Consider the following 25,262-nt stretch of genomic DNA (forward strand, 5'->3'; position numbering starts at 1 on the left):
TGGAATGTGCATAGCCATCCTGTTATGAGACAGAGCAGTCCATGTTTACTGCCTGTGTAGAATTATATGTGAAACAGAGGAGAAAGAAAACAAGGCAAAGATATTCTCCATAAATTTAGGACTAACATCATTGAGCAAAATCCTTTTAAGTCTGTGTTAATAAATGGAGATGAGCCAGAACAGATATTGCCCCCTATGAGAGACTCACGCATGCATTGATGTGATCAACTGATTTTTTTTTCCAATTGTGTAACATATAATGCAGATCTTCTATCCTTTGGTCCTCTCAGAGTGGCAGAGCCAGATTTCATGCAATCTAAATCTTATGGAACCTTGAAAGTCTACTTCATGAAAATAAATGCAACAAGTTCACTTTGGTAAATTTTAGAAAGACATTCTCTGAGGCTCTCCAAGGCCTCTGGAAGGCACCATGCAAAGGGAAAGTCCTAACTCAAAGGCCTCCCGAGATGCAGAGTCTCTACCTCAACCTCACACCAGATAACTTCCCCTCCACCATTCCCGAGGCTGGCTTGGTAGGGATCTTTGATTAAGAACTTGTATCACTGGAAGACAAGAAGAATGGTCACTGAGCTTAATCAATGCACACCCAGGCTGGTTTAAAACACACCACATCAGAACTTTCATCATTATGCTGTAAAGTGATGCAAAACCTTGCTGAATGTTTTAAAGTTATCACAATCATATTTTTACCATGTTGACAGGGAATTGAGAAAAGAATGGCCCAAATCCCAGTCCTACTGGGCAAAATCCCAGTCTTACTGGGCAGAATTTAATGGCAACCTTGAGTTTTTGTTTTAAGTTTATGGCAAATCATTAAGAAAAATAACAAGTCAGAGTTAATACTTCCTCTAGGCGATGATTTATCTGTCTATAAGCTGAGATGAGAGAATTTCATTTGCTATTGAGCCAGTGAGTGTTAACTTTATTAATGCATCTTTGCAACAAAGATGAATGGGATCCACAGTAAGTCAGCTGTAGCACTTATGTCAGTTTACAACAGGCTCAGCAGTACCAGGAAACTCAGATCTATCATCATAAGACAAAATGACATGCATTAAAAACCTGAGTGTAAATAAGAGGCTCCTTAGGGTACAGGGCTATAACCCAAGTGGGCAAGTCTTAAAAAGTAGCACATTGAAGAACGTTCCTATTCTGGAATATATGCTAATATATAACCCTTAAGGGTTAAGACACCTAAAATCGTATTTTTTAATAAATAACTATTTTATTATGAAAATCAATTTTGCTTAATGAAGTCTTCTGAGGGAGAAAATGCTTTAAGATATTTTATTAGTACACTTTTAAACCATTTCATATTTAGTTATGCTTTGTCATCTCCAACTAGAGCAAAAAGGAGTCATAAAAAACAGTTAAGTGCAGTAATAAAAACTCCTTTTACTATTAGTTGGAAAAGAAACAAATGGGAATATTACTTTAAAGGTAATTACTTAAGGGTTTTTTTATTGCATCATATCTTCTCAAAACCCTAACAAAATGACCCCATATCTTCCTACAAATGAAGTATAATTTTCTCCCAGAACATTTTTACTAATCAAGAAAAACAAAGAGGAGTTTAATTCTTCTGTCAATTGAATATGACAGACACATCTTCCATTTCAAAAGACCTCCCTGTGGAGCTGAAGGAACACTGAAGGCGAACATCAGTGCTAACTGCAAGTACTAGCTTGAAAGGTGTAAGCTGAATTACTGTGAAAGTTCTGATCTAAAAATACACTTCATTATCCCCAACCACAACCGAAGCGTGTAACTCCCTTGTTATTTTAACCAAAATTGTAGTTTCTCCTCAAACCAAGAATGTAGCTTCCTTGAAGGTAGGTGGGATACTGTCCTTTGTATCTTCTTTTATTTCCAGTTATTTAACGTAATTCCTGCCATACAGAGACAATCATAAGGATCAATTCATGAACTAATACAAATTTCATCTAACACGTGGGTAGTAGGACTCCTTACCTCTCCAATTGACAGATAAGAAAGTGAAGCTCAGAGAAGTTAAGAAATGTGCACATGCCCAATGGCATGTCACAATTTGATCTTGGATCTGCCTGTTGGTAGAACCTCAACTCTTAACATCACATCCAGTCACTTCCTGCACCAAGATTGGCAATATCAATAATCTAAGGGGAAAATAAATGCCCTTTCTCTCAGCTCTTTAAATGTTGAAATAATGTCTGACATTTTCCTGTTCTTCTTAAATATATAACTAATGATGCTACATTTCCACAGGCATTTTTTAAAAATGATAGCCTTTATCTATTTTATGACCTAGGATAGTTCAGCACTGATAGAACAGAAATCACATTTTAAGTAAGACCCAAGACTGACCTAGGTAATCCAAGCAATTGACTATCTGGTTCAAACGAATATGGAGCTGGGCGTGGTAAAGCACGCCTGTAACTCGGGAGGCTGAGGCAGGAGGATTTTGAGTTCAAAGCCAGCCTCAGCAAATAAGCAAGACCCTAAACAACTCAATGAGACCCTGTCTCAAAATACAAAAAAAAAGGGCTAGGATGTAGGCACAACATTTAGCACAAGTAGAAAACGAGGAAAAAGAATTCATGCTATTGTACTGTAAAGAGCATTGTGCCAATAAATGATCTTTAGTCCTTCAAAGTAACTTAGTAATATATTTTTACAGTCTCACATTCCCTGTTTCCATGTTAAAAGCCAATCTTCAATCTGATGGACAAAGCACTGTTTTAAAAAATGAGACATCTGAGGGTTCTTGACCTGTGCCTCCATCATGACAGCCATGTACTCAGATAATAAACATTTACTAAATTACCATGTGCCCAGCACTCTTCTAGATGTAGGGGACTGAGCAGTGAAGGCCAGCCAAACCAAGCAGCACAACTTCAAAGGCATGAGGAGGAAAGAAGGACAGCAATAATTTTCACATTGGAGTCGTTGAACCACGCGCTTCACATACATGTCCTTAACTTCTCAAAATGATCCTGAAGGGTCTAAGAACTTGACATATGACCTTGGCTACAACGGATAAAAACCATACAGGTAGGAATGTTCATATGAGCTCAGGTCCATCTAACTACAAAGAGCACTCTCGGGGGCTTCCTTGGTTTCATCTCCTGTTGTTCTGCCTTGAATTTTTGGATCTAACTCACCCTCTCCGGCATATGGTGGGCACTGAAAGCAGACCTTTTGTCTACCATAAGGAAGCCAAGACTGATTGATGCCAGTCTCTTACTGCATTATGACTCTATAACCATACCACATGCCCTGCCCCTCCCTCCATCCCTCCTGTGTGTGTGTGTGTTTGTGTGTGCATGCACGCACACGTGGCCATACACATTCACTATTTCTAGGCCACAGAAAATATAATGGAGCATATACACAAAGAAAATATATATTGAATAAAAGTCTCAAGAAGAGCTGAATTCCATACAGTGGCAAAGTACTATGAAACAAATTAAGCAGATGAAAGGAACACCAAATACACACTCACAACATGTATAAAACCCACACACACACCAATGTATTTCCTAACAATTTTTAGTTTACTTATAAAATGTATAAACACTGAAATTAATTACTAACTTTATTAAAAATCATCAAGTTGTTTTGAATTTATTGTCATGTACTGTATTTAATTTACAAGTTGTCTGGTAAATGATAGACTTGGATTATCCATGCAATTAAACAAATAAACAAAGGAGAACTGTACATGCCAATACTTAGAAGGATAGGAAATATCTGAAAACTATTAATATTGATTTGCTGGTCTCACTTATATGACTTTATTCAATAGTTTTTTTCCCATTATTTTTATTGGTGTCAATTGTTCTTTTTTATATCATCCTCTTTTTAAATGTAGGATCCCTCCTGTACAAACCTAGACTATGAAAAATTTTAAAACCTAAAACCTGAACACAGACATCATCAGGTATGGGCTAACACTTCTGATCAAAATTTGTTAATTAGAAAAAAGTCCAGAAAACTAAAGGGCTAAAAGAACTAATTACTGCAAGGGTAAAGTTCAAAGAAAGAAAAAAGAAGGGCATGGAAAGTTTTGAGATGGAAATTATACTGCAAGCTGATTTTGAAAGATCACAGGTAAGATAGTCTCAACTTTTCTAGCAATCTTTAATAAAAGATACTAAGAATACTAGGGTGTATGTCATCAATGTTGTGTTTAATGTGGCATTAATTCACAAGTCATTGTTTTTTTTAATAGGATAGAATAAGTTACTTACTCTTCTAAGGAGATATGTAATTAGGACTTTGATAATTAAACCTTAGATGAGGCACTTGGTATATCTATGTCCTAAATCCCAATAAATTATGCATGCATAACTTTTAAAACTGCATCTTAATTAGTAGCTTAAAATAAAACTAATTTTGAAAGCCAAGATATTGAAGTTTTTTAAATTAGCCAACTTTTATCAGTGAAAGCCAACTAAATATCCAGTTTTATGGTATAAATATCAATTATGTATAAGTATCTGTGAATTGTTTGATATACTACCTTAAGTATTTTTTAGTAAAGTTTTTTGCAAACTTAAACTCACAGAGCTGTTCTGTTAATTTGATGACATGATTTCTCACTTGCATTTTTTAATCTCCTTAGCCACTGAGGTATTCAGAAATTAATGTTCTTCCTCTATTGGTCTTCTCTTCTGCTCCAATCTGAACTACCAAATACCCACCTGTGATGGCTAATTTTATGTTAACTTGACTGGCCACAAAGTGTCCAGATATTTGTTAAAATGTCATTATCATAATCACCATCATTATTATCATTATTATTATTACAAGGGATTGAACCCAGGGGCACTTAACCACTGAATCACATTCCTAGTCCTTTTATATTTTTATTTTAAGACAGGGTCACCAAGTTGCTTAGGACCTGGCTAAATTTCTGAGGCTGGCTTTGAACTTGTGATTCTCCTGCAACAGTCTCCCGAGTCACTGGGATGACAGGAATGCACCAGTGCACCCAGCCAAATGAAATTAGCATTTAATTCAACACACTGAGAAAAGCAATTGCCCTTTCTGATATGGTGGGACTAGACTAAAATGGCTAATCCTTCCTTAGTAAGGAAGAATTCCTCCTGCCCCACTGTCTCCAAACTGGGAGATTAGCTTTTTCCTACTGTCACAGTGTGAAACATCTGCTCTTCTGGGGTTCGAGCCTACTGGCCTTTGGATTGGAACTACATCATCAGCTCTCTTGGGTCTCCAGACTCCTGACTTGCCCAGCAAATCTTGGGACTTGTCAGCTTCACTGATCATGTCAGCCAATTCCTTATAATAAATGCCTTTCTATAGACATATACATCCTATTGGTTCTCCTTCTCTGAAAAACCCTGACTGGTAAAAGCAGGGATGATTTCTAAAGGAATAAAGTCCAAAGAAAAGCTTAGCTATTTGATCAAGAAATCATTTCAAACCCTCAGGATCTTGGTTTCTTAACATCAACATCCTCACTGATGAGGATAGGTAAACACTAAATTCCTTTCTAGTTCAACAATTTCATAGTACCAGTAAGTCCATCAGCAGTAAACACGCATGTGACTATATTCACTTCAAACTCATAATATTTTAAAGAGGTTCTTACTGAAATGCACTGATTCACATTTACTGCCGTTCTCTCTGACCCCTTTTAAGACAGCATCTCAGTGTGGAAAAAGAAGTGATAATGGTTCCAAGAAAGGGGCGTGCACCATCACACAGCTATGCTTAGAGGACAGATGACAAGGACACATGCTCACACATACACTTTCCCCCAAATATTATCAGTTTCAATGCCTCCCATTACTAGGGTCTTTCATGAACTATCTTTACACTGCTGACAGGTAAAGAGAAGGTACTGGTAAGTTGTGCAGATTACACTGGCTACGTTCGAAGTTTCTATTTATGTCCAGTGTCTCTGCCCATTGCCACCTCTTTCCAGCTTAGAAACACAGTACACCAGAAAGGCTTATCACGTTGGTATCAATTTATTCCAAGTACTCAACTATTTTATAAGCCTTTTCAAGTAATCTTCACTCAGTACCGTAATTGTCAGCAAGTTTGTTCTGTGTTGGCCACCCTTCCTTTTGTTTCAGTCTTTCATAAAAATCCTTTTGTGTGACAGTCAAGCAGCTGTGCTTTGTTCTTTAATGTTCCTAGCCTGGATCCCCAGCAGAGACCACTTTATAACATAAACGGCAAAGTACCATTTTCACAGCAGGGACAACTGTGTTCATCTTCAAAAAGAGGCATTAATAAAATGAGACTGTAATGAACATGCTAATTCTGATCACAGGGTACTGCACAATGGCAGAGATAGTTGACTGCCATCTCCCTGAAAGACTGTAAAAGTTGTGTGTGTGTGCATGTGTGTGTTTTAACAACTGCTGTAATAGCTTACATTTTTTTGAAACAGACATATTATGCAAACATTTCTACTTCCCAGTGCAGTGCCTTCTCAGTTTCATCCAACTGCTCTGTGTGTGTTACTGTCTCAGTAACCGTCACCTTCGGGGGTTTTTTGGTTTTTTTTTTCTATTTTGCAAGAACTGACTTCCTGAAATACGCACATCACTGAATCACAGAAAGTTATAAGTGATCTGATGGATCTGATCACCAATCTAAGCCTTCTCTGTGCTAATGAGGTTATAAAAGAGAAAATAAAACAGGGAAGTTAACAGATTTGCAAAAAAAAAACAAAAACAAAAAACAAAAACGGTCTCTCAAATTACCTGAGACCTTGATTTAGGTATCATCTCACATACAATCATGAACGCCGCATTTACAGGTACAGTACACACCCAAACATCATTTATTCAAATAGATTTGCTAACCTAGGTCAATAAAATGCCTTACATTGGGTCAGTTAACTTTTTTAGGCAATAACTATAGTTTGAATGTATTCAATGAACAAGCAAGTTTCCAATGATTAAGGGCTGTAATGTTACACTTTATACCCTGTTTCATTTTGGCAATGAAGGTAGTGATTTGAGGGCAGTGCTATTTGAGAATGGGCAGGTCTCTGAAAATAATCCATGAAGCTGGAAAATGAGACATTAGTCTGAATGATGACATATTCCCTAGATTCCTGTGACTAACTGTGTGGCATTTACTCAGTTTCCCTGAACGGGGGCAGTGAGTCACGTTAGAAATATTAAAGGTATGAGAAAATTAAGAAATAAAGACAAGACATGGAAATAAGTGAAAAGTGGGGGCACAGAGGGACGATCCAGTTCTGATGGAGACGGGATCCAATGACTAAATGAAGTCTGTATGCTTTATTTAAATGGGATTCACTGGGAAGAACTTCCTAAGGAAAATTGGAAAAGGTGAGAGAACAATTTGGCTGGGGCTTAGCAGTTTATGCCCACCTCCTATACTTCAGGGCTGCTGTATTTGAACCTAGGGCTGTCCGAGCCATTGAGCAGGGTGTCAGCATAAACTGAGTGGTCTTGAATTGGTGGGATTTCACAGAGTTCTCAGAAGAGCAAGGCCCTTGCCTTGAGATGGCTCAAACAAACCCGTAATTCATTCACAGTTCCCAACAGATTCCTACCCTAAAGAAACAACAAACCAAAAGAAGTTCAAGAAATATGACATTTAGTTATATGTTTGAAGACAAAGTTAATTCAGTTTTTCAAGAACATTCTCTTAGAGGAAGGGAATTATGTGAATAAGAAAAAAGGATTCTTCATGCCATTCCGCTAGACCCCAGACAGGCAGGTGCTTCTGGGTTTTTAGCAGGAAGAAAATTCTACAGATGGCGATATCTTATTTCCCCTGCCAAGTGGCTGATAACATATCAGAGAGAACATTTTCATCCTCAGTTATCATTACAAAAATTTGTATCACACATTTTCCTGCTGATATCTTTGGTTGAGAAGACACTGGCCAATAAACTAAGGATCTAGGTAGAACCAATTTCATTTGGTGGATAATCTCGCCTACTAAAACACCCACTCTGGTCCTTGGTTTGCCCCTCCCTAGACATCCGTCTAATCCACTGTACAGAGAAGTGTGCCACAATTAGGTAAGGCTTAGCTCTTAAGAACCTTTCAGTGAGCCCTGTGCTGCTCGGTTTGAAGGGAGTATATGTGCATAACAAATATTTTAACCATCTGAAGTACTGCACTAGAGAGCCAGCATTTGCTTCTGTTTCCACAACTAAAAAATAATGACCTAGGGGACACAAGTATCACATTCAACTCCCCCTTCTACTTCTTTCTCCATGAACCACACTCCACAGTGTAAATGGTTAATTGCCCAAATATCTCATTCCAGGTCACGTTCAGCCTTAAGTGTGTAGTTATCCTTCCTTATGAAAACAGTTTCTGAAGCCAGGGTAATTTGAAACAAGCAACTAAGGGAAAGTTTTCCCTGAAATGCTCCCTTCAATGCACATGGGTGGTCAGAGTATTATTTTCACATCTTCTGCATTAGCCACACAGGTCAGATGTCTGAATCTCCAATTAATTAGGTTGTCCAGTAGCCTGTGTGAAATAAATGAGTGATCTCCATCCAGTCCACTTAGACAAAACCCATCATGACAGTTGGCACATTTTTGGCATTTGTCAGCAAAGTGGGGGAAAAATAAATGACCCATGTAGATGAAATGGGCATCTGAGGAGGGCCACCGGACAAAAAGTGTAAAGTGGTCTGTGTCTACCACAGAACAGATTTCTTGATTGTCTGCCAACATGATTTGCAAGAGAAAGTAAACTCAAAGTGAACACCAAGTTCATCAACTATGTTATGAACCTCTTCAATCATTTATTAAACTGTTCGCAATGTTCAAAGTCTATGAAAGTCAGTTTACCACCACTGAAATATCTTTCAGACTATTATTAATAAATTGTCAACATTTAAAAATTTTAAACTAAGGCAACTCTAGAAAACAAAGGTAATTCTACCCTTATTTTATCCCACAAGAATGTATAAAGTATTCCATTTTAAGGTTATATTTAGACCAATTTCCCATTTTCCAAATTTACCTTTGTATTTTTCTCAGCAAATATTTCTGAAAATGCTAAACAGTCTTTTGTCTTTAAGTAGGGTTAACTATTTTACTTGAATCATAAATTAACCCAAATACACTTACATATGATAAATATTCAAATAGAAATTCAAGATCATATTCAAACTTTCAAATGAACTTGTTTCACGTGGGAACTAACTATACAAAAGCAGATGAAATGGGGGCACTCTTGGCAGTCAAGAGATAGGAAAACATAAATCCTCATGGATTTCTAAATCTACAAGGTAGAACCCACAAGGTAGAAAAGTGACATTTCCCAACCAACTTTCTGTTAATTTCTTCATCAAATGCATAAAGATTAAGTCAGGCAAATTATTGCTATTATTGCTTTTGAAGGAATTCAAGGACTTTAAGATGGTGAAAAAAATGAAAAAGTCCCTGTTAAATTTTATTATACATTTGCAATATACTTTTTACCTAGTTTCAAATTAGCTGAATCAATGGGGATTAAATGTTTGAAAGAAGATCAAAAATTATCTGATGTCTGATTTTGTTTCAGATATGAACACCTGAAAAATAACTGCAATTTTCAAATCTTTTAAAGTTTATGTGAGCTCATATATATACATATATACACACACACACACATTCACATGTACACGTTTTTCACAGCATATAGTATTACATGTGTAAGTAGGATGTCAAAGATTCCATCCAGTTATAGAAACTGGATTCTAATATCTGCCTATTTTGTTTTATTTTTGCCTATGTCTTATAGATACTTAATATATTGCTTCTCTTACCTTGGCAAATACCTTAAACACATTTATTATAAAACCCCATTCATACTGCTTAATTATTAGTTCACAGACTATGACTTCCACATTTACTGCTTGGGCTTACTATACTAATGGTTTAGAACTGGCTTGCTGCATCCTTTAGAATTGGTGGCTATGAGTCCATCTGAGTATAAATAACTTCAGGGTCATATGCCCTAGGTTCTGAGGGGGTCTGCTGGGTGAGTGTTTTCCTGGTTCCCTCTTCCAGAATCTATAGGATTTTGTTTCTTCCTAGCTTTAATGTTAAGCATCTGGGTTCTTAATACTGCAGCATAGGAATACTGTAGGTCTCCCACAAGACAAAGCTAATGTAGCTGCTCTTACTCCCATCTGTTTTTTGTATCTGGAAAGTATCTGTACCTACTAGAGTCTCCAAACTCCATTTCACAAATCTAAACCTATTTAGTCATTGTTTTGGGTTATAAGACTACAATTATCTTTTCTCTCAGGATTCCCTCTTTGTGTTTAGCACCTAGAAACATCTCTTTCTTACTTGCTAGCCTAAATGTGCATTTAATTGAACTACCAGATATTTTATCAATATCTCTATTTATGAGGAATGAGGAATCCCCTGTATCAACTTTTCATAATGGCAAAAAATGTTACTCAAATCTGACTTGGTTTTAAGTAGCACTGTGCTCTACGCATTTAAATATACAAATTGTGTGTGTGTGTGTATACACAAGTATCTCCAGTTTTCAATATTTTCCCTTCAATTTGAAAAGGCATTTATACGATTTAAAACACATTTTAGGATGCAAATGTAAATAAGCTCATTCAGCTTCTTGCATTAACTAGTTTTCCTCTTAGATATTTTGTGACTTGATTTTTTTTTAAATCTCAAATGCAACAGGTAAATTTCGTCTACGTTACTTATAACTGCCCTTATCCAAATAAACAGACTTTTAGTATCAAAAAATGTAAAGCTTCTCAAAAGAGGAGAAGATTTAATAGAAAATAGATCTGGAAGGAAAATGGCTTTTTTATTTTATAAAAGATACAAAGAAAATACATCCCTCAATGGGGAAAAATGGTATGCAGGAGAAATATTCCTAATACACATAAGTTCCTCTATGATTATTAAATTGTGTTCCCTTCCTTCCAATTTCCTTCGCCTTAAGCAACGTCTATTCTACTAAACTCTGGAATCAAGCTCACAGCAAATAAACAGTGGGAGAGAGAAAAAGAGAAAGTCACAGAAGTGTAAGCATGGAAATGTCATCTGTTAGATGTCCAATCAGGCAATGTCCTTATCTCTACACAAAAGGCTGAATTAAATGTATATGAAACAGACGGTTAACCACCAGTCTTTATTCTGCAGTACTGCCTTTGTAAAGGAAGCCTAAAAAGTGAACACACTGCAAGTCATCCATGCTTTGGTCAAATTATGCAAGCAACACAGAGACACAGAAGGGGATTCACTGCCTCATTTCACTTGCATCAATAGATATGGGTTCAAGAAAAGATAGAAGATTGAAATAAAAAGATTATTTTTCAACAAAGAAGAAAGTCATCCTTCTTATCTTAGTTCTGACCAGCTGCTTAAGAGGAGCTCATCTTTAGATAGCAATTGTTCCTTTAGTTTTAAAAACAGTCACTATCAGGTTTGGTAGTTTGTAAAACACTACTGAATAAAGTATGAAAAAAATCTATGCACGAGTAATGCTAACAAGCAAGAGAAGCATACCTGTTCCTTCCTAGATTCTTTAGCCAAAATCAAAATGGTGGCAAAATGGCATTTGAAATCAATACTGCTTTTTGCTTTCCTTTTCTCTTCCTGATTAGCATTTCTTCCAAACCCATAACAAGATCAAGTCCACTGTGTAATTAATGTTAGAGTCTTAGAACATTTTACTGAAATTCATTTCCTACTTAAACATCACAACAATGCTAGTCTTTCTTGTGGCCCCACAAAAGAACACCTGGGATGCAGAATGGCAACAATGACACAATCAACAACCTTGGACTTACCACGCAAAACTGTGAGCCTCGTGGAGACAATGATTTCATCCACTTTATTGGAGGCCACACATTCGTAAACAGCCTCATCCCGAGGAGTCCGTAAGGGCTGTATTCTGAGAACTGATCCAGATCCATCATCAAACTCTATTACCTATTAGAGGAAACAATAGCTGTCACAGGTGTTGTTATAATTGTCCACCCCTCAGCTAAACCTCTCAAGGCAGCAGTGAACCAGCCACTAGGTTCTGAATGAACTCAGCAGCATTCCAGGACTGAGTTTAGAGACAGTGGTTAAACAGAATATTCTAATTTAATTAATTTTCTACCCAAAAAAAAGAAAGACATAAAACTACATATGCAAAAATGCAGATTTCTAATGCAACTCAAAACGGCTCTCCATTAACACTTCAACATATTCTAGTATGTGTATCTAGGCAATTTATGCCTACTAATTTTGCAAGTCATGATGGATAAACTTCTCAAATTATTTGGTCTCTGAAAGCACATATGCACATGTGATAACTGGACTATAAGGTGAAGAATTAAAGGAAGACAACCACAAACAGTTCTGTGGATCTAAAGTATCTCATCCTGAACAGTACAGTTGAGCAAACCAGGAAGAGAAACCATAAATCTAGCACTTAGGCAGTCAACGAGATGGCGTTCACAACCCAAAGACCTGATGACATGCATTAATTCTGCTATAAATCATTCCAGTATTTGTTCTAGCTTAGCATTTTCTGCATTTTTAGAGCATTCTTGCTGTAAAATGGAGGCTTGCTTCACCAGGCAGAAAATTAATGTCCTAAACACCAAGCCTGAATTCACTATCATTATGAACTCTATTGCAAAACAGCTTAGCAACACTAGTAATCGTACCATGAGCTAATTCAAGTAGTATTTTTAAAAAAATAACAATGTTAGTGATAAATATGTATACATAACTATATAGTTCGTCACCTTTCTATAACTGTGCTACGTTCTATCAGTTGCTCACTCAGATGACACACACCTTTTTTTCCACAATAAATAATACTTTCATGTGCCTACATGTGAACAAATTGAAAATGTCTTATAAATATGTTCACGGTATGCTCAATCCCAAATTGTGTATATTAGCATGTGGAGAAAGATAACCAAATATTTGTAAAATATGTCCATTTTTAGTCCTTTGTGTATTCCCTATTCATTCTAAATTCATGGAGATAGCCAAAATGTTCCATTTCTCAACGTGCATAATTTATTTTCAACTCTATTAAGCACACATTTTAAAATGACTCTACTATGCATATTAAGGGAGAAATGGCATAGGGGCATAGTTATTAGAATCATGGACAAAAAATTATCATTTAAACTAAATTTTTAAAAAATGTGCACCAAATATACACACACACACACATTTTCTATGTGCTGTAAGAAATAACCTGAAGACTAAGATATTCTTTTCGTGTTTAAACCGCCATCATCATTTGTGATCTACAGTTACATTTCAAATTTCATCAGGGTAATTAATAGGTATTTTGTGCATACAAACTATATACACTGAAATTCTGTAAAAATGATCACAATCAAATTGTTCTGGATTTTGTAGTGCTATATTTCTTGTAAGTAGAATGCACTTTTAATCTGTCATATTATAAATTGAACCAAAAGCAGATTAAAGTCTTAGGTTAAAAAAAGAAGCAACTTGGGGGTCTTTGTAGCACCTTAAAAAAAAAAAAATTCAAGCTATCCTCTCCATGTCTGAAATTACAGCTGTGACATTGTGTGCTTCCTCCATTCTTTCTCTGAGTAAATTACCCATTTTTCTTCTCCCAAATGAGAACATTTCAAAAACTTAAGACTCTTTACTAAGACTCAAAGAGTAATGTACGAATGATGTGCCACCATCTTGGATGCACTGGGCTTTACTGAATAAAGACAAGCAATTTCTCCTCTAGGTTTACCTGCAGTGTCAACCTGTTTCAGCATGTTTCTTCCAGGGCAGTATTTTACACTAGGATAATGCAACAAATTTCTCATTTAGATTCATGTTATTTTGCTGTTCAGCATCTCTTCTTCCTCTTTTTAAGAACTGAAACTCGAATCCCATTTCAAGAAAACACCATCTTCTCCCCAGTTGTAAACCATGAGACTGGATGGAACTGATCCCATTCCTGTAGATTCTGTTAGCTTCAATTAATTAGCCTATACTATTCCCCTGCCCACACACATTGGTTCAAGAAAAAACAAGTAACTCAAAAGGGCCAATGAGATAGGACATTTCTGAAGGAGTCAAGTTTTCACATATCCTCTAGACTTGGTCATGTAAAGACCAACCTTAAGAGGAAGCAGCCTGAGGCTGGAGGTGAAAAATGCATCCTGGGAACATTGCTTAAGTCCTAGAAAAAGGAGAGGCAAGAGGTGGCCACTTCTTCCCCCAAATTCTCCTTTTCAAAAGGTCATTTAGAGTTACGTTTTCTGTCACACATGACGTTATGAATGTCACACCTCAGAGACTACAATATCTTATATCAGAGAAAAGCAAACAGGTAACACATAAACCCAAGACAGATCAGATACATTCTTCCCCCAGAGAAACAGAACAATGGACCTAATACCTCAAATCTCTGATTGCTGACTTTCTTTCCTTTTTTGTTCCAGACAATTTTAGGTCTTGGGTCTCCCGTAGCTTGGCAAATGAAAGACGCAACTCCGCCAGAGACCCCTGTCTGATCAACCGGAGTTCTTGTAAACCTTGGAGGTGCTGAAACGAAAAGAAATAAACATCACAATTAAATGAAAAATTGAAATACAGACCAATATCCCTTTGCCACTACTCCCCCATAACCCTTAACCTCACACATACATAGGTATACCAGGATTATGAAATTAGAAAAGCACCTTTTACTTTTGAGGGTAGTTTACTGGGGAAGGAGGTAGTTTCCTGGTCAAGTTATCTGTTATGCTTTTATTGCTGAAATCTGTATTAAAGCAGAGATCCAATAACTTCCGAAAAGCAACATCACACATTAATTTTTATTACTAGTATAAAAAAATCCAATTTGTCCTCTGTAACAAAATGAGCTCATCAATCAAAGTGAGTAAAATTTTAGCTCTTTTCTTTGATGCCACTATCAGGACCCTGCCAGAAAGCAGCATTGCCACTGCTGAGCTATTAAAATTAGTGACATTTGAAAGAAATTCGAGAGAATTTTAAAGAGACAAAAAAATGTAGCCCTGAATTAGAAGGTGTGGCAATACAGAGAAATGGGGGAAGGGAGGGAGAGTGACTTTCTAACCCAGATACTGTGGGCTGCCTTATTTAACTCCACAATTGACAAAAAAAGAACCACCACCGAGAAGTCACTGAATTCACAGCAAACACATAAAAAGTTTGTTTCTTTACAGTACTATGGATGAAACCCAGGGCCTCACTCATGTTTTATTATTGTTATTTAGACAGGGTCTGATTAAGTCATTGAAGTTGGCCTTGAACTTGGAAACCTCCCACCTTCGCCTCCAAGGAGCTGGGATTACAGGCATGTGCCACCATACCCAGCAAAAAAGGATGTATTTAAAGAAAGATAAAGACTAAAAGACTACTAAAGCTGAAAGGCTAGAAGTTGGAAGCTTTGAAAGCCCTCCCCATCTCTTTAAAATATCCCTAATATTCACATCCTTTTCCTTAAAAACTTATTTTCCATCTCACATTTCAAAATCCAGAAATCTGTCATAAAACAATAATATTAAATGTAGATGAGTATGCACAAAGCTATTCATCAATCCATGCATTTAGTAAAAGATTATAAGTAATACAAATATTAATATAGGAATTGATGTTGAAATAAAGCATGGCACAATGATGGAGCACTATACAAATGGTAACTGTTATAAAGTTTTTATTATGACATGATAAATACTTATGATTCATTGACAAACTACAGAAAGTTTCATGGAATTATGTTAGAGGCTATCTGAAAATAAAAATTGACACAGGAAACTGGACAAAACCTGCTAAAAATCATAATGGTGGTTTGCAAGGTGGTGTTTTAATTGTTTTCCCTACTTCTTTATACCTTACTTACATCCTTGACTTTTTATGCTGATGCTGTAATTGGCATTTTTTTTAAAACTCAAGAACATTTCACTAATTTTGCATATTTGATCCCTATTGAAGGTTTTCTCTCCTACTGTTTAGTTATATATCATTGAAAAGTGGTTTTCAGCAACTATAGCTAACATGCATTTTGAAAACAATCCTTAAGATTCTACTAGAAGGAAACAGGAGTATCCATTCCCGCTCGCTCACCACCACCATGTTGTTTACCTCAATACAGGTTTCTTATTTGATGCCCTTGCTGCTCTGAGGGAGTGTCTGACTACTGGTTTGTTTTCCCTGTACTCACTCAAGAACATCAGACTCCCATCTCAAATCCAATAACACTTTATGTTTTCAGATAGATAGAGAAGGATAATACAGGAAAGGAAAAAAAATGAACTTTACTGTTTCTTCACTGTAAAAATAAGTTATTTGCAAAAATCCCTTCCAGTTTTAAGGTTTCCTAGTTTAATGTAAGATTTTCATGAAGAGGCAAGTATAGAAGAGAGAAGGAGAGAGGCATCTTTGTAACTGTGGTCCCAGAAAAGAACTTCCAACTCATGAGCAACTAGTTCATGGAAACACAGGGGCCTGGGGGCCTGCTTATGTTCAGAAACATTAGGAACAAAAACAGGCTCTAACAGGCTGCTAAGATATCATATCCTGCAGCATCTCTGGATAGCAGTACAAACTAGACAATTACCAGAAGCTGTGGGAAGTACTTAAAATGATTTGAAATTGAGTAACGGCAATGGAATAAAAAATACTGTATACCGATATCACTTTGGAAACAAAGATATTGCAAGTTTTTTATTTCTCTTTCTGCTGTTAAAAACAATGCAAAATGATAATAACCACCCCCTTGTCAGTACCTAATAGAGAAATCAAAATTATGCAATTAAAATTCCTAGGGAATCTCCTTAGAAAAACAAAGTGCTTTGAATCGCCACATTAAAAGTTACAATACTGTCAATTTCAGGTACTTTCTCTTATACATATTCTAAAAATTGTCAATGAATGAAAATCCAATTTAAAAACCCAGGTTCCCATTAAAGGTCCGTTTTGAAATTTCTTACAAGAATGTTTGAAGGGAATCAAGGGCTGTCATAAGAAATGAATATGTCATATGACATAAAATAAACCTAGAGGAGGGTGCCATTTTCCCTGCACTGAGTTTTTTCTTAAGGGTCAGTATTTCATTTTTCATCCCAAAGAATGAAGGCAAGTTGGAGATTCTTACAATCTGCAAAGAAAGCAATGGATACTTGATCCAGTGCTTTTTTTTCTGTCTGGCTGCCATAAAAGGGCTTATGTAAGGAAGCTCATCTTCCTTACATCTGTAAGGAAACAACTAGCAGGTAAAGACACTCAAGAAGTAAAATTTGCATTAAATGCAGAAATCTTCTAAATAAAATACAAAGAGACAAATTCCCATATATTCAAGGATGGGTGTACCAGTCCAATATTTTCTAGCTTTTTTTTCATTCATTTGAAGTTTTGTGCTAACATGGGCAAAAATTAAAAATAGACAAAGACATGACCACTGGGTGCTACTACAAGGATTTTAATTCCCAAGATGAGGTCAAATAATGGAATTAACCTACTTATCTCTGGAAAATGTATTAAAATAAATTAGCAACTGTTACAGGATCTGAAACTATTTTTCTAAATCCTACTAACTACCACTATAGCCACAGTATTGACTTTACATTCTTTAAAAAATCTTGAAAAGATCCCTTAAAACAGAAAGAAAGAAGGGCAGTTCAGGTGCTTGTCCACAGAGGTCTTTTTGTTAATATGAAAGACAATGGCCTTCACAGACTAGAAAACTGTGGCTTTCTTATGGGATCTGATACAAATTTCTCTACATTTGCCCACCAAATACAAAACCTCAGAAAAGATAAATGTCATCATTTTATGATTCAAAGTAAGATTCTAGATAATACAGTAAAATCCTTTCAGTAAGCATGTGTGTTGCATAAATAATCATTTTGCCTGGTCACATTCTCAGACTGACGCTGTCAATGCCAGGCAGCCAGCCAAAAGAAAGATGTGAGACAGAGCTAAACTTAATAACACCAACTAATGCTCCAGGCCAGTGAAATCTTTACTCTGAGGGGTATAAAAATGCACAACACCCACTTTCCCTTCCATCTCCAGTCATTTAAGGAAGCCTCTGCCTTCTTTTGTCAGGGATGATGTCCAAATTTAAATCTCATTCTGAACAAGGGAAAGAAGGGAAAAGATTCAAGTAAAGGATAAAATAAAGATGTCTACTAAAAAGTCACATAACAGGACAGGCTCAAACCTAAGTAATTAAAATTCCTATTTTTATCCCAGGAGATACAACTATCAATGTTACAGTTGGTTAAAGGGGAAAAAAGGCAGTATCAAGAATATGAAGATGAGGAGAAGAGCATTAGAGGTTTCCAGTCACCAGTATTATTTCATTCCATTGTTCTTATAGCTAACTGTCACTGCTCCCCACCATTGCTGTTGGAGCTGACTGCTCCCCACCTGAAGTTGCCAAAACTGAGCTTTGCAAAATGTATATCTGCTCAAGCCAATTTTGACAAATGGAAAGTATCTTTTATTAAACTAATGTCAGGCATTGCAGAGGTCAAATTACTTTTCAACTCAGAACGTTTATTTTCTAACATGGTAAACATGCATATGAGTCAGAGCACAGGCATGGCTGACATTCTAGACTCTGTCTACCATGCTCCGTGGTCATTTTCAAAGGTGCTGCATTCTCCGGATGCATTCACAGAAAAGACAGTCGCTCCAGAATATAGTCAATCATTATTTTCCATACAGTTCAAGAGGAACACAGGTTGCCAAATGATTTTTATATGGTTTCTTAAAATAAAACCAATGCACAGAACCTTTGCACAACATGGCTGTAATATTTTGGACATGAACCATATCATGTTTCAAGTTGCTAGGCTCTCCAAAGACAAGGTGGTATAAATGTGCATTGACAGCTATTACATGGAGGAGACAAAATCAAGAACAGTAAACTGTCTGTGACCATCCTTAACAAAATGCTCTACTGAGGACAGAATCTTCCCTTTAGTACAATACATGAAGCAGAGCTAGACATTAACAGGGAAGATCCACTGAAGAATACTAGTAATATTCATGGAAGAACAAAACTGATGAGAAATTCTTAAAGGTTAAGGCAACTCTCGGATTTGGGATAACTGAATTGGCCAACTGAGAATTATTTAAAAAAGAATCATAGAAGGATCACATGCTACCAAGTGAAGAAGGGTGCCATTTGTTCAATTTAATTCTAATTAATAAGCTGTTTCTGTGGACATCAAGAAAATATGTTGCATAGGGAACAAAACTAACAGCGTGTAACTAATTGGCTTTGTTTCTTTTAGCTGATTAACACTTCCTTAAATAGAGAGCTTTGTTTTTAAAGGGATATTTATCATAACACTCTTCTTAAAATCTTGAAAGGTAAAGGTTAATATTAAATGATACTTAGGGGAAAGATAAAGGAACGTTCCATGAGAATATGCTGGTAGTCCTGTTTTGGGCATCTGCTTCCTCGCTAAAAGGTGCCTATAGCATTTATGAAACCCAGTTGAACCCAACCCTGATCTTTCCTTGTAAGGATGAAGGCTCTGAAGGAAAGATAAGGAACAGGCCTCTGTGCTGGGTCAGGTGGGAAATGCAAAGCACAGAGGTGCATTAGAGATACTTCTAAAAGTAATGGCTGGTCTGAAGGTTTACGAGTAAGGGCTTTACATTCCTGTCCAGTCACAGCACATCCTATTGCCACTGACCCACACACAAAGACTAGCCACAATTTGTGTGAATGTTGGGCCTTCTGTTAGAATTAGCTTGAACTCTAAGGAATAGGGGTGTAGGGAGGATGTGTGCCTCAGACAACAGCACAGCTACATGAACACATTACGGAAGTCCCCAAGCTGATGTGTAACTGCTAATGAGGGCCAAAATCATGACACAGAAATGGTATAGGTGGTTTCCATAATAGATAAGCTATGTAAACCATGGCCTATCACACTGGATCAGAACTGGGTCAGCTCTTGATGTCCCTGACCAGGACAGGTTTTCAAAGTCAAACAGACTGTTTCTGAATCATTCATGGTATTTCCTTTTTAATATAGCTCCCCAAACAACCTTTTAGCCTTAAAATGTGATTTATAGGGCAGAATACTTCAAAATAAAGTAACTTGGCTTCACTGAGTTCCAACTACTAGACTAAATGCTTTATAGATCTTATACTATTTTCCAACAGCCCTACAAGGTGTAATGCTTATCTTCCTTTATAGATTTATAGAAAGCTTTAGGGTAATATTAGATACTTGGATAGATGGATGGGAGGAATGGAGGGAGGATGAAAAGAAAACAAGGAAAGCTCACTGAGTTGAAGAGTGAGTCATGGACTTTTGATCTCATTGTAATGCCCTGGTATTTTTACCCTGCCAAATTAGAAAATGGAAAGTTACAAAGACACTGTACAGATAATGTGACGTAGCTCAATTCATTGTACATTGAGGCTTGTTTTATTTTGTGCACAGTGTATAGTGATTGCTTTCTAAAGGGTTTAGTATGTATCATGTGCTATATTACAGCAATCATTTTTCACTAGTGAAAAAGTTCAATGAGAACATGCTGCCTAGGAAAGTCCTTCTAAAGTGGAGTAAACATGACAGAAGCCAAATGAAATCAGGAATAAATTAACTGATTATGATGCCTGGACAACAGAGGAAAAATCAATGCCACAAAATTCATACACAAATCACCTAAATTCCAAGCTGAGTATCATAAATTACATTAACATTATTCTATGCACATGCTCAATTTGCTCATGAAGGAAAAAGACAACTATCCTATTAAAGTTCTTGAACCTGATTTATCCTGTTCCTTTTCAAGAAACCTCAACAACAGATTTCTAAGCACATCTACATCACTAACTTTATTTAGGTCTCAACCCTCAATTCTTTGAGAATAACTACTAATGCAGCCTACGTTGAATAGATACAACTCTGTCTCTTAATCAATATTTAAGTTGCAAAGGATTGCTATGTATACTAATAGGAAGAGCAAAAGGGGAAGGAGGGAGGGAGGGAGGGATGGAAGAGGAAGGAAGGACAAAAATATGTGAGTTAATGAAATACATCTCCCATTTGCTTTTGTCTGATCCTTTTTTCTAACTGACTGAAAAGTTTCCTTCCAGCATCTCAAAAATGTTACAATGGAAATGCCATGCCATCTGCCTTTCTAATCCTTCTTCTTTTATTAAGTGTACACTTCTGCTTGTGGTACTCTCATTTTTCCTAATACCCATCCTTGCAGACTCACTTTCATCTTCTGTCCCACATTTTTTTTTTTTTTTTTTTTTTTTTTTTTGGGTACCAGGGGTTGAACCCAGGGGTGCTTTACCACAACTCCAGTTTTTGTTTGAGACAGGGTCTCACTAAATTGCTTAGGGCCTCACTAAGTTACTGAGGCTGATTTTGAACTTGTGATCCTCCTTCCTCAGCCTCCTGAGCCACTTGGATTACAGGCATGCACCACCACCACGCCCACCATCTTCTGACTCTTTGCTCCACAATCAATCAATGTGTAGTCCTATTGATCTACTTTTAATATTTCCCATCCCTCTTTTTTCACACCTAGTGACAACAGTCCTGATTCTGTTTTGAGGTTGGGCATTAAAATTACCTGTGAATCTTTAAAAAAAAACCACACACACACACACACACACACAACTATAGGCCCTTAGATCCCCACCCCAGGACAATTAAAATAGAAAATCAGTGAGTGGAACATTGTAAATAATTTCTAGAAGATTCCAATGCTCAGTTAGGACTAAGCATTACTGAATGATACCATGGTAACTGCATTCTTCCATCAAGTCAACCTCACTTCCACTTTTTAGTCCTACAATTAATACTACCTATTACTGTGATTCTGTTTGCTCTTTTGCTCTTTCAGATCCCCCACCCCCGCCAAACAATGTATCTATGATTACAGCTCTTTTCCATCCACTCAAAAAATAAATAATCTTTAAGAGTTGAGTGCTGTAAAATAAAACTAGAAATTATGTTTGGGCATTAAGATATTTCTGAGATGTTACCAATCTATTTTCCCAAAGATGTTTCCACCAGTAGACATCAAAGACTTAAAATTCCCTGTCTCCATGTCTTGGTACATGTTGCTCCCTTATACAAGATGCTTTCTTGACTTGTGCATTTACAGAATTTTCAATCCAAAATTAAATCTTTTGAAGCCTTCTTTGTGCCTCCATCTGGATGAAATCCACCATCCTTTTAACTTCCTTATCATGCTTCTTTCTGTTTCTCTTAGGAGTCACAACAGCCTATATTTCATATTCTTAGTTATTATATGAACACAACTTTTCTTCTGCTCCACTTTAATAGAACCCTGAGAAAATCGTTTATGACCGGGTCTTCTCAGACATCTCTTAACTCCTAACCACACCCAGCACAGGTGTTCAGGGAATCCCCAAGCTTGATGAGGGATCTCCAAGGTGCTACTCACCCTAAACCCTGCCTGTATAACCTGAGTATTTCAGGATGGATAATAATGTAAACATGACTGCTCTGCCTCTATTTGAATTACATTTGCCCACACCTTGATAAATTAGCTCTGTAATACAAATTCTATGTAATGCACATTTAGCATTGCACTGGGAGACGATGTGGGAGGCTAATGAATTTTACCCCAAGCTGGTAAAATGTGGTATAGCCCAATCTCAAAGGCAAGTGAGCCACCACAGGACTGAGAGCCACAGAGCCACATGATGTGTGAGACAATGTGAGGGATCTCTCTTCTTTTTCCTGCCTCATTGTTAGGACAGGGCTCTCACCCTCTCTGCCACTTTTTATTTTTAATTTTTAAAAATGATTTTGTTGCTCTGGTTGTACTATTTATTATATGAATAGGGAAAGAAAAAAATACTTCATGAATTCTCACAACTTACCTTGTTGAATAACTTTAAGGAATTAATGTATGTCCATTTAATATATTTTTAATAAAGAGGTTATAATGTGTTATTGTATAAGAATTTCATTAAAATCTACTGTGAATATCTGTATCAATAAGATGAATTTCTAGTTTCTAAGATTTCTAGTTTTTCAATGTTTTTAAAAGACTTCAGTAACTAATCTTATAATTATACCCTTGCACGCATATGTAATTCCTATTATTCATTACAAGTAACAATTCCAGTATGTATAATGAATTACTAAGTATAAAATTTCTAAAAACTGAACACTTTTAAAGCTTTTGATATATTTTAACAAGTTATGCTTTAAAAATAACATATTCACACCAACAATATATCAGTGTTCAATTACCTAGACCACTGCTAAAGATTATGACTATCATTGACCCAGTGTCCATTTATTTAAAATAGGAGAGATGAAAGGTGGAGATCAAAGGGTGATCATTCTGAGTAAAGGACTGGATGATCCAACACTCAAAAAAAAAAAAAAAAAATCCCTCAATCCCGACTTTCCATTTCTCCTTGGGAAAAACAGAATAATACTTAAGGGTAAGCTCTCAAAGAACAATGAAGAAGGAAGGAAATGGTGGAGGACAAAGTTTTATAAGAAAAAATTCTGAAAATCACACTACACTATATATTATCAAAAATAATTAACAATTTTAAAAAGTTGAGGTACTCAACTTCATTTTAGTCTTTCAAGTTATTTTTCAAAACGTTATAGAGGTAAGTTTTCTCATGAATTAGTTTATAGTGGTTAACTGAATTTCTAGTTTGATATCAGGATTATTTATCTTAATGGTCCCTCTGGTCCTCTGTACTGTATTTCACTCCAGCAATAAAGGATTAAATCATTTGTATCTACAAATAAATATTTGTAATAAATTCACATAATGGGCATATTATATAAACATCAAAAGTGCTGAATATTAGAAGATTATCAAATGGAATTTTATTTTTCACCATTTTTTCCTCCTCTTTTTAATTGAAAGGTGTTCAGGGACTAGCCAACAGAAATTCTGCTAGCATTTACTGGGAGGTCTGGTAGAGGGCCTGGGCAAATCACAGTGGAGTGACATCTGGCTTCTCCCTTCTTTGAAAGAGTATACTTCAAATAACTATAGATAGGCTTCCCATAAAAAAACTTATAGGACTAGATCATTTGTCTAGTATTATTTATTAGAAATAGGGATATTTTGAATAGTTAAGCACACAAAAAAATTATAGAAAAACATAACACTGATGTAGAATAGTGTATGAGAGCTCTTACTTGATATTTACAGATATACACATAATTTTTCTAAGCCTATAAATTTCCCACATATAAAATTAAGCTAATAACAGCACCTCTCTCATAGGCTTGTTGCAAAATTTAAAAGATGGGTGCCCAATGTGTCGCAAAATGACTGACATATGAAGCAATCAGTAAAAGTTGATAGATCACAGCACAGCTGACCAATCTCAGTCCTAGCACTTTCCCCATCTTCCACCCCAACTTGCCACAGTAGAGCATCCCTGTCAGTTGACTTCAGTTGACATCTCTCGTCTCACAGGGGATTACGACATATTCCAGAATAGACAGATTCCGCTGTTCACAACATAGGCCTGCATATTACAACAGGACTATTCACATTCATGGACACAACAGCACAGGTCAGAGTAACAAAGTAAAAATGGTATATTCCAATGTTTTGCAGCAATTTGTCTTATTTCAAGGTATATTGATACCTGGGTCATAAACACTTGTTTTACAGTGGTGAAAATTGTATGGTCTCAAAGCTGTAATTTTTTGTTTAACATATAGCCATGGGATATTCTGACCAAAACAATCCCTTCATTGAGTGTGCCTGTGCAATAAAATTTCTCTGATCTACTGACATGCTTAGTAAGACTAGCCATCTGTTTTGGTCAAAGACACTCACAGCAACCACTGGTTTAGTGACATAAATTTCAGGAAGGCATGAAAGGGGTTTTGAATCACTCAAACAAAATCTGTGAAGCCATTTTTCCCATTCCATATGCCAGAGTCATGCATTCTTAATGAAAACGTGTTATCAACAACACCATTTAGACATTCACTCAACATTTTCCACTTTAAGCCTCCAGGTTTGCTTACTACCTATTTATACATTCAAAATACACAGACTGCACATCGGTTTCCATTCAGTAGAGTGATAAAGACCCTTACAGTGAAACAGATGAAAAGTCATGCATTGCATGTGATCTCCCAGGCTCATTCAGTATAGATGCAGGCAAATGACACAATATTTATTGGATTTTTTCATATTTCTTCTAAATGGTAATATACTCACAAGCATATTTAACACAGACACTATATTTGACAAAAAAAAGCTCTACCAACACTTTAGCATTTTTTATAGAATTAGT

General features: G+C 36.3%; 1 protein-coding gene across 4 annotated transcripts in view; it reads right to left on the reverse strand.

Annotated features, from left to right (window-relative positions):
• LOC306645368 (receptor-type tyrosine-protein phosphatase delta-like) overlaps positions 1-25,262 on the reverse strand; it is a gene marked incomplete at its 3' end in the record, with an annotated part of 320,233 nt that overhangs the window by 92,505 nt on the left and 202,466 nt on the right. For all 4 annotated transcript variants that reach the window (XM_079113102.1, XM_079113103.1, XM_079113105.1 and 1 more), the window contains exons 3-4: positions 14,385-14,530; positions 11,794-11,935 (exon numbers count right to left, since the gene is read on the reverse strand). In XM_079113102.1, the coding sequence (XP_078969228.1) occupies positions 11,794-11,935; positions 14,385-14,530 (288 nt within the window). The remainder of the gene's footprint in view (positions 1-11,793; positions 11,936-14,384; positions 14,531-25,262) is intronic.

Source organism: Sciurus vulgaris, assembly GCF_902686455.1.
Source record: "Sciurus vulgaris genome assembly, chromosome: 15".
Lineage (NCBI taxonomy): Eukaryota > Metazoa > Chordata > Mammalia > Rodentia > Sciuridae > Sciurus > Sciurus vulgaris.